Here is a 15,181-nt window from a genome sequence, read left to right as displayed (position 1 = left end):
CATGGACAAAATCTCTACTCAGACAGCAGAGCAGCACAAACACAGCCTAATTATCTGTGCTGGGTCACTGTTCCTGCTGCTCAGCACAATCTCTCACTCCACAAACCAACGGCCCGTCTCTGGGTATTATTCATGTCCTCTTTAAAGCATCTCTGCTGCAGAGCAAGGATACAACCAAAGCTGTCACTTCTCCCCTTGCTGATCACCACTGATAAATAAGAGTAAGAAAAAAACACAAAGAAGAATTCATATAATGTCAGTATAATGTAACACAGGCACAACATATAATATGTTGCCCAGTTTTTCCAGTTTTCTAATTGGTTTTTATTTTCATTCACTCAGTAAAAGGACTAGATGTTACAGTCCCTGGTAATGCATTGCTTTAAATAGAGAAAATCTTTCAGGGATGGCTGTTATGAGGAAAAGTAGCCCAGAAACTTTACCAGCGGCACATATCGTTGTGTGCCTCAACTTTCGGTCTTTTACCCAGGCTAATCTGCCATGTTTCCTTGGTTAGGTTTAGGGGTTAGAGATCTGATCTAAATTATCATATTAAAATTTGGGACACATCGTCAGCAGTGGACCTTGGATTCATCAGGTGTTTTGGCCATTATCTCCAAGGAGGCCCTGCCAGGGCTGATCAGGCCCCGGAGTGTGTCAGTGGTTTATGTTAACATTGTTATTTCTCTTCTACTTTCTCCTGTTTAGATTTCTACAATTTATTCTCTATTCAATGCAACTGAGAAATACTTACCTCTTTAACATTTATGGAGCCTCGTTTTAATTTAATTTTCACTTTTGGCTTTTAATTCAGTTTAGTTTCAGTTTGTTTCCAGAGTGCGTTTGTTTATTCGTCTTTAAAAATGTTTAGTTTTACTTTCGTTTCTATTAGTTTCAGTGCTATTTCTAGTCCCCATTAATTATTATTGCACAGAGGACATATGTGAGAACAGCGTTCAGGAAAAGCACGTGACTCACAGTCTTGTACACACCAAAGTCTGATCAGGAAACAAACACTGAAACTAAGAATATTTCCTGCATATATCTTCAAATTTTATTTCAGTTGGTTTTCCAAGTTCACAAAATTGCAGTTTGAATATTTTTCAGTGGTTTCATTTTTATCTTTGTTACCTGAAATATTTTTTCCCACGTTTTGACATTTAGCTTGGCAGAGCAGATCCTAAAGAAGGTGAATGACTCCCCAATCAAAGCGACAAATGGCTTTTACGTCCACTGGACTTTTCTCATCTTGCTGACTACTGAAAGCTGCTCTTTCCTGTCGACACACATTTACACAGATCTTTCTAATACGCGCATTGATGATTACCTGTCACACGGCCATGTTACAATGACCATTTAGCCCAATATTCATGTCTCTGAGCCCGCGGTCAGATATTTGTTTTTCATAATTTCTCCAACAGAGGTCGAGCAGGGCCCAGCATGCACTCCAGATTTATTCAGGAAGTCAGCATAATTGTAAAGTAATATAACGCTATCAAAAGCCCATCCAACACTTCATCGAGCATATGGCAGATTGTGCTCAGCGCACTTCATGCTTGCTAACTAACAGGACCTTCATTAAAATTCTGCTTGTGGCCATGGCCTGCAGAGCAACAACAGGAAATGTCACATTTCCTCGCTGCCAGCATTATGGACACGCTACACAATGACATCACCGGTGGCGGCTGCTTTCCTCTCCAAATGATGAAGAAATGGCTGGCAAATTGAGACCAGCTGCACCTGAAGTGTTGTGAGGATTCGTAGTACCAATAATGAACTGGATGTGACCTATTCAGCAGCTGCTCTGGCAACCCTACAAATTGGTGCATCAAAGGCAAAGTGATTAGCATTTCATGGTTTGGAAGGTGAGATAAGCAGGAATGGTTATGTAATTATTGTTCTGGACACCAAGCAGCTCCGAGTCCAGCTCATCTGGATCTCAGTGCATGACACACACTCCAATAACCTGCTCTTCTTTCTGTAGTAACCTGAGGGTTTGTTGGTGCCATAGAGATGTGATTGTGTGATAACAATCATGAAATACCAGCTGTGTTCAACCATATGCCACGCGCACACATCAGTTTGCAGAGAGAAGTCACAGTGGGCTTAGCCGAGAGGCCGCAGGTTCAGTATGTGCCGTCACATGCTGTCGTTAAATAATGTGCACCACGAGCATGTCGCCCCCCAAAGGACAGAGTTGTAGAAGTTTACACACTCATAGGGATTTGACAGTATAGCTCTGCTGTCATGTGAACCAGTGGCCTGAATTTCCCCTCATAATAATAAGGCTTTGGGGGCTTTCACAGAGGATTTGAAGGGAGTTTAGCATGAGAGACATGCGAAGAGAGCCTGAACTGTCTCATGTGTTTGTCCCTGCAGCTGGTGAGCGAGCAACAAGAGAGCCGCCCGCTTCTAAGCCCTTCTATCGACGATTTCCTCTGCGAGACCAAGTGCGATGGGGTTTCCCGCCCAGTTACTTCCAACACAGCCGGTACAGCACTTTTATTTCCGCATTTAAGCTGATGATAATGTGCTTACATCAAGTATTTTTCTTTCATTTGTACAAGCATTATATTTAAATCTACTCATATTTAATAGCCAGGAAAACCTTTCTGAGCCATGTTGGGACTAGAACAAATGGATGTCACTTCCTCTTTTTATCCAACACGGCCAAAATCCTGGAGACGAGTTTCTTTCTTTTATATAATTTACCTGTGCCTCAAGTCAGATCAATAGACCTTCATATATTATATGATATTTTGATTCTTCACTGTCCACAGGTTGCACTCAGTGATGCCCAGTGCTTGCACAAACATTAGCTGTTGAAGGATGTACTGTATATATATATTAAAAAAAAGGTTTTAGCATCTAACAAAGGTTCATTCTAACATTTCCTTTTCAGCTCTATTTGCAGTTTTAACACTATCCCTACTAAACACCCCAGTAATCAGTTTTATTCACCTCATACAATAATGTTTCCTGTGATTCTCACACATTATAGTGGACTGATTTATTTTCTACTTCAAACATTAAAACTGACTATATTTAAAGAATTATAATACAAATGTATTATAATTAGTGCTTTAAACGATTGTTTGTGCTAAAATAATCTGGATCAGACTCACTGTTGAGAAACTCAACCATCTGACATTAACAGAAGCTGAACACCATCTTGATTTCCGCATGGCATCGTTTGCAGATCAGACAGCTGACACATGTCATCTCTCGTCAGCTGAGAAAAATGCTGTGAGCAACTCTGTCTCTCCCTAATGGAAAAATCATTATGTTTAGGAACATAAACTGCAGAACTGAGGGATTTATTTCTCATTGTGATTTGGAAATAAGAAGTCAAAAATAAGAATAAAACTCTGTGTTTAGGCAAATTTCACTGGGTACAGTCTCCTGCTGCTGCAGTTTGCAGCTACATAAAATGATGCAGGTGAAGCAAATTTTAGGTTTGATTGTTTGTGAACTTGTTTTCATGCTGGATGGAAGTTTCCGGAACCACACGACACTTAACAAAATCGAACAAGCAAAGATAATTACGAGCTCAAGTATGCTAATCCACATGAGTCCTCCGTGATGATGCTTTCTCTGTTTCACTTCCATCTGCTGTTCAGGTCGACAGCAGCAGGTTTTTTTGCTCTTCTGAGTCTTAAAAACCTCCACAGTTAATTATGAATTGATGTCACAGGTATCTGGGGTTTAGAACCGAGTCAATTATACATCTATTTAAATTTGTGATTTAAAAGAAAACAGCGCAGAGGTTTGGGGGTCTCCATCCGGACCAATGCAGCTCTGACATTAACGCATTCACAGAAAGTCGCTTCACCAACACTCTTCTGCTCTCATTTTTTCCTTTTGTCATCACTTTGATGTTTACTTGCTAGTTTAAATAGTCAAAGGAAGGCTTGAAGGATGTGTCATTAACAATGTGTTCTTTATAAAACTGCTAAATATAAACGAATCAAAATGTAAATTAAAACAAACTAATTCTGGCTGAAAATCCTGAGTTTGGGACCACCAGCCTCTACCTTTCTTTCACCTGCACTCCGGTCGGAGCTACTTCCTGTCCTTAAATCACAAGGTGATGTGGTAGGATTGTGTCAATACATGATATTCTTGGGAATTGAAGTTTGAAAAGTGATTGCCAAAGATGACATTTCGATTGTTACTAGTAAATTAAACATTAAACAAATTAAACACTGATGTGTGCACACTTGGTCCATTCTTGGATCGTTGCACACTTGAATGTGAGTGTGGGGAGTAGCTTCCTTCATCAGTCACAAAACAACAGAGTGTCATTTTGTCTACTGGCTTGATTTTAGTTTTTGTAGTTGTGTCAGGCCTTTCGTTTTGTGATGATGGAGGGTCAATGGAAAATTGTACTTATTAGTCAGTATAATCTTTCAGTGATATAAGTTTGCATATGGTAGAATACTGCATGTAATCATTTGTGTTTAGAAGTATATAGTTGGTGACATAGTGAAATGTTTCATCCTAGGGGGCCTGTAACACTTTAAGGTGTTTTAGCGTCCACCCCCACATCCTGGAGAAGTGTTTTAGAGTATATTTCTTAACATGGAGGGTTACACGTCCCTCTAACTTTGTGGCCAATAATATGTTCTCTCTCCACTGCAGCAGCGAGTCACCGCTGAACAGTTTGGTCTTTGTCCAAATTGTTTCACACACTCAGAGCTCTGACGTGGCCCGATGGAGACCACTGGTACAAGATAATCAGCTGTAATTTGTCATTATGTTTTGGCTCACTGGTGTCAAACTGAAGAGATCAGGACTCTCGATGTCTCAGTGGTCATACTTGTTTACTACAAACCCACTGGCCGCTACACAGTAACTACTTCTAAATGCTTACTGAGGAGGTTTCTTCCTGTTAAAAGGGAGTTTTTCCTTCCCACTGTTGCCAAAGTGCTTGCTCATAGGGGGTCATGTGATTGTTGGGTTTTTCTCTGTATCTATGAAGCGCCTTGAGGCAACTTATGTTGTGATTTGGCGCTATATAAATAAAATTGAATTGAATTGAATTGAATTACTGTGCGCTGTATTTCTTCCTAGCATCATCATTTCAAGGAGACTCTGGGTGGCAAAACAATTTTTACATCACTGTCTCTTCATAAAGCGTTCGTGATTCTTTTGATGCTGGAAACTCTTCAGGCAAGCATCCACACGAGTGTGTCTCCCTTGATTTCTAATTGTATTTGTCATCTAAAGAGCACAAGGCTGGGAAAACGAGCACACTCTCTAATTATGTAGAGATTTCAGTCAACAAATACTCTCAGTTGCTTGACAAGAAGCAGCAGCATGCCGGTTATGCAGTCACGTACCTGCACTTTTAAGCTCGTATGGCTCAAAAGACGTCGTCGGCTCCTCGGAGGCGAGCAAGAAAAGTTTGTGGGTTCCTCAAATATCCAGTGTATGAAAACGTTTTAGTGTGGGTTTTAGCAAGTCATGAATTTTTAATCTAACCTCACAAAAACATGTCATGTATTTGGTTTGCAGTGTTTCTCACTAAACTACTGATGGGAAATAAAGGAAGCGAGTCTACTGCAAAAGGACAAAATGCCACGATAGATACGATGCAAAGGTTTTTAGTCCCCACTCATTTCTTAATATTTTTGCTTCCAAGGAGCCAGACTCTCTTAGAATTTTTTAAATAGCCCTGAGCAGGAGTTCTTCAACCTCTGAAGATCTTTTTCATTTTTAGTCCTCTCCTTGTACCTGAGCATTTTCACAGTAATGTTTTCTTGTTTGTTGAGCCACCTAACATGACTCGTGCTTGAGTTACTGCACTGACCAAACTGCCTCCAGAGCCCGTCTCATCCTTAGCAGACCGTGCAGTCATTTGCAGTATATTTAGATTGGCTGAAAAGAGCAGCAGCAAATTTTTAGATGCCCACCTAAGGGGGAATACTCCAGCTTAAGTACCGCTGACAGGTCTACATGCCACGTCAGAAACCGTGCCGATCAAAATCAAAGCCCGTGGTGCACAAAAAGTGAAGCCTGCTATTCAGTCTCATTACAAAGTTTTACAAGTTTGATGCAACCTCGAAGGCCTCTTAAAGTAAAGACGCCAATAAAGTCGCAAATTACATTTGAGATAAGGAGATGGTCAACTCACAGATTACTAATTTTTAAAAAAAGACCAGAGTGAGGGGGGAAAGTACTCTATGAAAATTTAAGTGCAATCCAACACTCCAACAGATTTGATCAAATTAGAACACGTTTAATGAATGCAGTTTCCATGGCTATCAATGATCCTTCAGATGACAGATGAGAAGCTAACCATGTGCCATCTCCTCACAGTTCTCTCTTCAACTCTGGACCTGCTAGATCTCAGCGAACCTGGAGAGAGGAGGAACAGCAGGGACAGAAAGAGTGCCCTGTTATCCCAGGGAGACAGCCAGAAGAACACCTCACACAGGAAAAAGACAGATGAGACAGAGCTGATCCAGGTGGAAGTTGAACATACGGCACCAAGCATGCGAACCCCAGAGAGGGCATCACTGGACTCAGGTAGAGAGACGCTCCAAAGTTTGGGTGATTTTCTGTCAGTAACACTAAATCACACTTAGTATCAGGGATGACCTGCTCCAATAAAACTGAATCCACTCCACGCTGCCAACACTAATGTGCAAACGTGGTCAATCCTTCATCAGCCTCCACTCGAGCCCTCTGACACACCTTATAACTTGAACAACTACAACTCCCATCATCTTGTGTGGAAGTGACCTCACACGTGCACAAGAGTGGCCACAGAAGCACTGAGTCGATTTAATGTAATGAAAGGGATAAAAGAAAAGAAACAGCCAGTTCCTTTTGTGTTTGAAAAGGTTAAAGTCTGTAACTGTGCAGAGCGAGTGTGGTGAATAACTCATGGGAGGGAGACTGGTTATAACTGTGATGTCATTTAAAGCAGAACTTTGTGTCCTGATAGATTTGTGGACAGCTGATCGTCTTCTCGTTTTTTAAATTTGTTTAGATTTGTTTTGTTTTTTAGCTAATTATTTGTACTCTCAGAAAGACGTGTTAAAAGGTTTGTGTTTCAAAGCTGGAAAAAATAACTTATCTTTGAAAATTAGTGTCACCATTTAATTGCACACCAAACCTGATTAATTTAGCTTTTTGTCTGAACACATTAGCGTTTCCCCAAATTAACAGAAAGTGGAACATCTGTGTATGTTTCACGGGCAAATTTGAAATTACATTTCTTTGTTTTTCCATGTTTCACTTTGGTTTTTTGTTATGTTATTACTGTCACCAGTTACAATTGGCTCACTGGATAAATGGGAAGAATTGAATCCCAACCCTGAAAGAAATGGCAACAGAAAATGGAAGCTGGAGAGACGACGTTCTTCTAAAAATTCATCTAATGAGTTTCTGTGGTAGGTCCTTACCTCTATATTACTCTGACTGGATAATAATCATATCATCTTTTTCATATCTGTCCAGCATCATTATTATTTACACTGGAAATCTGAATTCCCTGTCAGATGTCTAATAATCAGTAGCCAAAGTCTCAGAGCTTACGCAGCTTTTTGTGCATTAAAATTTGTGTCACTTTGTAGGAAAAATGTCCTTCAGACTTGTTTTTATCCCACCTCTAAGAACCGTCTTAGGCTACGTTCACACTGCAGGCGAAAGCACATCAAATCCTGACCCTGCGACTCATATCCGATCATGGTGTGACAGTGTGAACGGCACATTGAGAGACCAGTGTCGGAGTGTTAAAGAACAGCTTTGAAATTCTCATGAGTTGTTTGCAAAAGAAAAATCACCATCATATTGCAGCTATCCCTTCGGCGCCAGCTGTGGGCTCAAGGCTGGAGCCGAACAACAACACCCTGATAACGACTGTGTTGAGTCTGTTCTTCCCATTCCCTGCAAGGCCACCTGGGTTGGCTGGAAGACTGTTTACTTAGCCTAGCAGGGCGAAGGACAGTCTCAGCTGAACTCTGGACACACACACACACACATATACACTGATAAGCACTCACCGACGCATCACCCTCCCTACCCCGGATCCAACGCCACCTCCAACGCTTACCTCCCATCCGTTGTGGACACCGGGTCAGCTGGAGGCGCAGTCAAAGATTGCAGCGGTCCCAGATCAGATGTACACACTGGAACACTTTCCCATGTTGCTGTCTGTGTTTATTGTGCTATGGTGTGTTGATATCTGTGCATTCCTGTACTATCCTTCTGTGTTACACATTTCCATGTTTTTTTCCTGCTACCTGGCCTGACCTGTCTCCCCAATGTGATGTTTGTGTATTGTATGTACGGTCGGCAAGGTCTGTCATCTCGGTTGTGGGCAAAAGACCTGCAACTGACAAATAAAGGCTATCTCATCTCATCAAATCCGATATTTTCAAATCCGATCTGGGTCACTTTCGTATGTGGTACTGAATCCGATACATATCCGATGTTTTAGAAAGCGACTGCTGTTTGATGGTCATGTCGCATTAAATCCGTCTTTTACGTCACTGACACAAGACAGACGCCAACTATCAGCGCCCAGGAAGACGTTGTGAACACTTCCTGTTTGTTGGGAAGACGATGTTGGAGAAACGTGAACATTTTATTTGTACTGCTCCTCTCTAAAACAGTCATACGGATAAACTGTAATAAGGATAATTATTAGGCCATATGTAAATAACTTTACACTTATAATTATAACTTAGAGCAAAATTGGGAAACGTAAAGTCCGAAGTCTTTATATTAAGGCCATCAGTCAAACACTACTGCTTGGTCTGGGTTGTGTGTGACGTCTTCTTTTGCGCATGCGGACGCGTTGAGCGTTCACACTGGAGACCGTTTGCTGTCACATTGTATTTGTAGTGTGAACAAGCAGACAAAAAAAAAATCGGATTTGATCAAAAATTCAGAATTGAGCATCAAGACCTGCAGAGTGAACGTAGTGTCTTTATGTTCAGGGTTTTTAGGCCCACGACTTCCTTTGCTTGCTTCTTGTTAGACAAACAGTCCTGCTGAACATTTTAGGTAACTGAGGAAACATTACTTTAGTAGACGGTGAAACAGGGGAGACCGAATGTTTGTCCACCTGTTGATTATATAGTGTTTTATCTGCTATTGGCAGAGTTCAAAGGTAAATATTTACCATGGTGATGTTTTATGCAAACATGTAATAAAATGACATTTTTTTTACTGCCATTTTCTAATTATTCATCTTTAAAGCTCTACTGCCAACATGTTTAACATGCTGGCTCATCCCAGTCCTCTCTCTTTTTTCTTTAGGTCCATAGATTGTAAACCACAGATAGACTCGTCAAATAAGAATACCCTGGAAGCAAACACCAAACTGGAACCAGAGTCTGCACTGGCGTCACAAGTAAGTGCTCGGAGTGTGAGTGGAAGGCAGGAATCCTCATTAATGCACTGTGTGCGCACTCGAAGTCTTTTTTAACTGAGAAAGCTTTCCACATCTCCGACATTAGCGTTTCCCTTTCCAGAACCCCCCCCCCCAGCACCACCACCCTCCTTGAGAAAATCAAACTACATGAACATACAACTGCAGGAAAAGGCTGTGGAACCTCCCAGCATTGATTGCCTGTCGTGTCCTGAGTCTTTGTCTAAATCACACTTATAAACAAGTACAAGTGACCACATTAATGTCACACATTCTTACTTTGTGTAGGCTTTGTGAATGTCTGAGATCCTGATGTTTCCAAAAACTGACATCAGAGCTTCAGTTTCAGAAGCTGGAATCAGAAGAAGAGCACGCCGCTGTAAATAAAGGCCGTCAAAATGCTTCTTGACATTCACGTAAAGATTTCATGATGGGACAAATGGGACACTATAGGAAAGATTATTAAGAAGCATGAAGCTGTAAAATGCCATAGAAGAGACTTTTTCAACATCACTCCATTTTCTAAACCACTGTTTATCAAATTTTGAGACCCATGGAGCAAACGCCAGGCAGGGAACACCCTGGAAACATCCAGGACAGGTTATCAGTTACCATTTCATGCTCCATATTGCACCTACAGTCAATTTAAAATCTCCAATAAAACTAACAGGGTGGAAGTCAGAGTACCCAGAGATGAGCCACATACGCACAGGGAGCTGGAGGAAACTGAGGAAATTTTCCCAAAAGAGGGAGTTCTGCAGGGATTATTTTAAAAAAGCACTAATCATCTTCAAAAATGTCTGTTTTTGTGACTCTGATAAAGATTAGTCCAGATGTTAGGAGTAATCAGTGCAGAAATCCTGGTCATTCCAAAGGGTTTACAAACTTTTTTACTGTATTGTTCTGATTGTTGCACTGTTATATACGTTTGAAGAACTGATGACTTAAGCTTTATTTACCAACTGCATGTTTATGTTGTGTTACAATGAAAGTTTGTATCTAATAAGACACCCTACTGTGTGTTGTTTACCCATCATTTTGTCCTAACACCTACAATTCTTCCATTTCAGCTCAACAGGCAGTATATTAGTGGAAGACATGTAAGCCTCCCTATGCATCCTTTCATATAACACTGAAAGACTTATACATTTGTACCAGTGAAACAGCATCACACCTTCTCAGAATATCTGGCTCTAAAGACCAAAAACAAGGTGACTGTACTGAGAGCAAAAAGTAAGATAAAGATCAAAGTTGGCTTGGGATGGATTCCTTTGTGGTGCTACTAGGTCCAAATGTCAAGCGCTTTCTGCCTTAGTTGGTGTCTCTGTGTAGGTCTGCATAGGGGTCTTGTTTTCAGACGCCATTATTAGATTAATAGCCTATGAATTATTCAGCAGCCTTACTCCAAACCCATTAGTGTTGAGCTCACCGAGCTAGCTAAGCCTATATCACCTTTTCAGCACACTGATAAATAATAGATTTGGGATTAAAGATAGCTGTCCGAGACGGGGGCCGGGGAGCTATTGGCAAACAAACACACCAAATTTGTTTTGCTCAGGAGTTACATTGTAGCTCGCTGACAGAGATACTGTAAAGAGTGGTTTTAGCTTCCCACACAGCAGGTACAACACGCACACAGAAAAAAAATGCATGCAAAGATGAGGCGGGTCCTGCATGAGATTTACATACACGAACTAACACAAGTGTATAACTCAACCTTCAAAGGAAAAATCCACCCTCGTTATTTTGTGGAGTTAAACATCAAGGAGGAGAAAGAATCGTCATTTTATATGTTTATAAACATGAAAAGAAATCTTTTTATGATGCAGTTACAGTGCATGCTCACTGTGAGCTCCAGCTTCACGCTTCAAGGTTTTATTGTTTCCTCAGTCCCTGCTTTTAAGGAGCTCATCCAACTGTAATTTGCCAGTAAGTCCTCATCCTATCAAGCCTTTAGTAAAAACATCATGTCTTAGAAATATAAGAAGGGCAACTGGAGGGCACATCCTCTGCCAAGACCAATGTCTGAAAGAAAGATTTCAACATTTAAAGGACTCTTGCTTGGCACACGCTCAGCCTCTGTGCTAGCCTTCATGAAATTAGCTTTTGTGGTTTTTGCATAATCTTGATAAAAACAGACAGAAAACAAATGGCCTCCACCTCAGTGCCTGTCCTGGCAATCCCATCTTACATTTTTCTTTATCATCACGAGCTCAATAGCTCTGCAGAGCAGTCTGGTGCTTACTTACTTCCACTGCTTTTACAGAAACATTTTGCATTTTAAATGCAGATTCTTGGGGTTTCCTCTGGGCAGCAAGAAAAAGAAAACACAGACAAACAACAGCTGGAAAAAAGCAAAACAATAAATACCAACAGGAAATAAGACACTGCTTGAAATTCAGGGCTCATTATTTTAAACCTGAATACGTATTTGTTTTTTTAGCTATGACTATGTCACCAATCGACAACCTCTGTGTGCATGACTGAGAAAAGTCTCATTAAAAACAATTCTGCAAAAGAAGAAACATTCTTCAACAGCGATGTGAGAGACTCATCGCCAGTTATTGCAGAGGCTTGATTGCTGTTCTTAGTTATCAGGTTTTCACACAGGGTTCCTATAAGTTTGGACACACCTTCTCATGTCATGGTTTTTCTTTATTTTTACTACTTTCTACAGTGTAGATACAAACTGAAGACTTAAAATCTATGAAGCAACATATATGGAATTACCCAGCAAAGACAAAAATGACAAATAACTCTAAACATATTTTAGAAAGCAGCCATCCTTTGCTTTGTTGACAGTGGGTTAGGGTTTGTTGGGGTTTTATTCAAAACTGAAGGCACACTGAACCAGCATGGCTACCACAGCATCCTGCAGCCACACACCATCCAATCATTTATTTTCCAACAGCACAATCACTCCACACTCACCTCCAGGCTGTGTGAAGGCTGTTTGACCAAGAAGGAGAGTGATGGAGGCCTGGCCTCCAGTCACCTGACCTAAACCCAATGGAGATGGTTTGGGATGAGATGGAGCGCAGAGTGAAGGCAAAAGGACAATCAAGTGCTCAGCATCTTTGGAAACGCCTTCAACACTGTTGGAAAACTATTTCAGGAGATGACCTCATGAAGCTCATGGAGAGAACGCCAAGAGTGTGCAAAGCAGTAATCAAAGCAAAGGCTGGCTAGAATCTAACATGTTTTGAGTTATTTCACACTTTTGTCTTCTACATAATTCGTCTGTGTTCATTCCTAGTTTTGATGCCTTCAGTGAGAATCTACAATGTAAACATGAAAATAAAGAAAAACCATTGAATGAGAAGTTAATAGTGTATACACTACCAGTCAGGTGGTGTATACACGATTAACTGATGGCCAAGGCAACGCCCAATCACATCATCAGGTTGCACTGTGTGAATTGTAACCATGTAATCTAAATTCCATCTTGTTATGAACTAAAAGTGAAAAGTGTGGAAAGAAGCCCAAAAAACAACCACCAAGGATTTGGAATAAAAGTTGTTAAAATGTTGTCTGGTATGAAACTACAGCTGGACTGGAGATCTCACAGCAGAATAGTAAATCTCGCCACATTTCTGATTTAAGCTGAAGACAGGAAACTGTGACAGAGCACTTTCGGGTGGATTTTTCCTTAAGCAATCCAAATACAGAATCCTGCATTTGTGGCAACTTTTTCTTTTTGGCACTGCATGCATTTTGCTCTTCATGAAGCACTTTCTTGCACCCATTCTGGGTGACATTAAGATAAATTTTGCATTATATCTTTCCAGATGGGAAATGTTACAGATAATAGCTGGCGGGACTGCAAGCACAGGGAGCAGTCTCTAATAGATTTCCTAGCCCTGCGATACATAAAAGCTATTGCTATGTCTAGTAAGCCTAATGCATTGTATACGAGTATCTCAGAATCATTTACTTCTCAAAATGAATGCATATGAAGTTGTGTAAACTATACCACACTCTGATAATGCAAAACTACTTGCGTGTAATTGGTTGGTTTCCATTTTCTCAGCACAGCAAAGCTTCATTATCCAAGTGTGTAAGTGGGAATCTATCAGCATATTCTGGTTTTACATTGCATGCACACAGGAGTGAGCCAGGCCGGAGGGTGAAATTGTGAGAGGCTGGATAAGTAGGATGTGGTTCAGATGAGGAGCAGGTCTGCGAGGCGAGGGCTGGGCGGGTGGGTGCTGACAGTAGTGATTCGGCTGGCCTTCCTAAGCATGTCAGAGGCTTTGTTGAGGCAGGGATATTTACTCATCCCTGAGAAAGCAGAGACGGCTGACCCTGCACACTCTCCCTGCCCGCCTGTCCTCCTATCTGCGCGTGTGTGTAATGCGATGTTCTATGTTTGAAGCGTGTGTGCGAACGTGATGGTTTGTCATGTGCAAGTGAGTGAAGGTAACGGAGCCTGTTTGCGCATAAATGTTTATATTACTATGAAATGTGTGCATGCATGTGTGTATGACAGGCTCGCTTAACGAAGGAGCAGCGGTGGGGGAGCGCGCTGCTGTCCAGACATCAGTCCCTGGAGGAGGAGTTTGAGCGGGCCAAGGCTGCTGTTGAGGTAAGCAGAGTTCTCTTTAGTACATCTGTCAGCAAAGAGGCTCATCCGCCGCTGACTTCTACTAAGACTTAACAGGAAGGTTGGATGTTCAGTTTCCATCAGCTAAACTGTTTCGTGCATGCACCCTTCCTGGCAAACACCCTCTTTTTCTGTGCGAGTTTCAGGAACGGGCACGAGTTAGAGAGACGGACAGCTTACTGGAATCCAGCCCTACTCATCGAAACAACATTCCTTATTCCAGCTTGAGCTTATCTTTGTAATTCACTAAGAAATGCAAAGAAAAAAACAAGCTGTGAAAAATCGTACTTATTAAACAGTGAATCCCAAGGAACTTAAACACTGTTCTTCTGTAGTTTAGCACGACCCCTGATCAGCTGGGTAAAAGTAATTTTCTCTGTTATCAACATGATAATACTCCTCCTGCTTTTTTAAGGGAAAATCTTTTGAGTTTAAAGAATTGCAATAAAGGTTCTGTGGGCATTAAGCCATGAGAACTGTCTTCAATATCACATTTCAACCATCATTGCCCATGTATTCAATTCAGTTCAATTCAATTTTATTTATACAGTGCCAAATCAAATAAGGGCGCTTTATATTGTACAGTAGATCGTACAATAATGGATTCAGAGAAAGCCCAACTATCATATGACCCCCTATGAGCAAGCACTTTGGCGACAGTGGGAAGGAAAAACTCCCTTTGAACAGGAAGAAACCTCCAGCAGAACCAGGCTCAGGGAGGGGCGGGGCCATCTGCTGTGATTGGTTGGGGTGAGAGAAGGAAGACAGGATAAAGACATGCTGTGGAAGAGAGACAGAGGTTAATAACAGATATGATTCAATGCAGAGAGGTCTGTTAATACATAGTGAGTGAGAAAGGTGACTGGAAAGGAAAAACTCAATGCATCATGGGAATCCCCCGGCAGCCTACGTCTATTGCAGCATAACTAAGGGAGGATTCAGGGTCACCTGGTCCAGCCCTAACTATATGCTTTAGCAAAAAGGAAAGTTTGAAGCCTAATCTTGAAAGTAGAGATAGTGTCTGTGTCACAGTACGGCTGTGTGCAGGCAAAGGAAGGACCCAAACGCAAACTTGTAGAGACAAAGGTAAACTCAAAAAACACAGCTTTATTGCTGGTGTAGGGGGACAATACAAACAATACAAAACTAAACTGGGAAACTGAAGCACAAGGCACCACAGGGAAAATCACACA

At 41.3% G+C, this 15,181-nt stretch overlaps 1 protein-coding gene across 6 annotated transcripts in view; it reads left to right on the top strand.

Annotated features, from left to right (window-relative positions):
* pex5la (peroxisomal biogenesis factor 5-like a) overlaps positions 1-15,181 on the top strand; it is a 113,917-nt gene that overhangs the window by 68,304 nt on the left and 30,432 nt on the right. For 4 of the 6 annotated variants that reach the window (XM_026159994.1, XM_026159991.1, XM_026159989.1 and 1 more), the window contains 6 exons: positions 2,380-2,491; positions 6,322-6,531; positions 7,280-7,400; positions 9,274-9,367; positions 10,456-10,485; positions 13,875-13,970. In XM_026159994.1, the coding sequence (XP_026015779.1) occupies positions 2,380-2,491; positions 6,322-6,531; positions 7,280-7,400; positions 9,274-9,367; positions 10,456-10,485; positions 13,875-13,970 (663 nt within the window). The remainder of the gene's footprint in view (positions 1-2,379; positions 2,492-6,321; positions 6,532-7,279; positions 7,401-9,273; positions 9,368-10,455; positions 10,486-13,874; positions 13,971-15,181) is intronic. The other 2 variants (XM_026159993.1, XM_026159990.1) reach the window with 2 other exon arrangements.

Source organism: Astatotilapia calliptera, chromosome 23 (assembly GCF_900246225.1).
Source record: "Astatotilapia calliptera chromosome 23, fAstCal1.2, whole genome shotgun sequence".
Taxonomy (NCBI): Eukaryota; Metazoa; Chordata; class Actinopteri; order Cichliformes; family Cichlidae; genus Astatotilapia; species Astatotilapia calliptera.
Note: the sequence above shows the minus strand (reverse complement) of the source record. Positions and strands in the feature narration are given on the sequence as shown.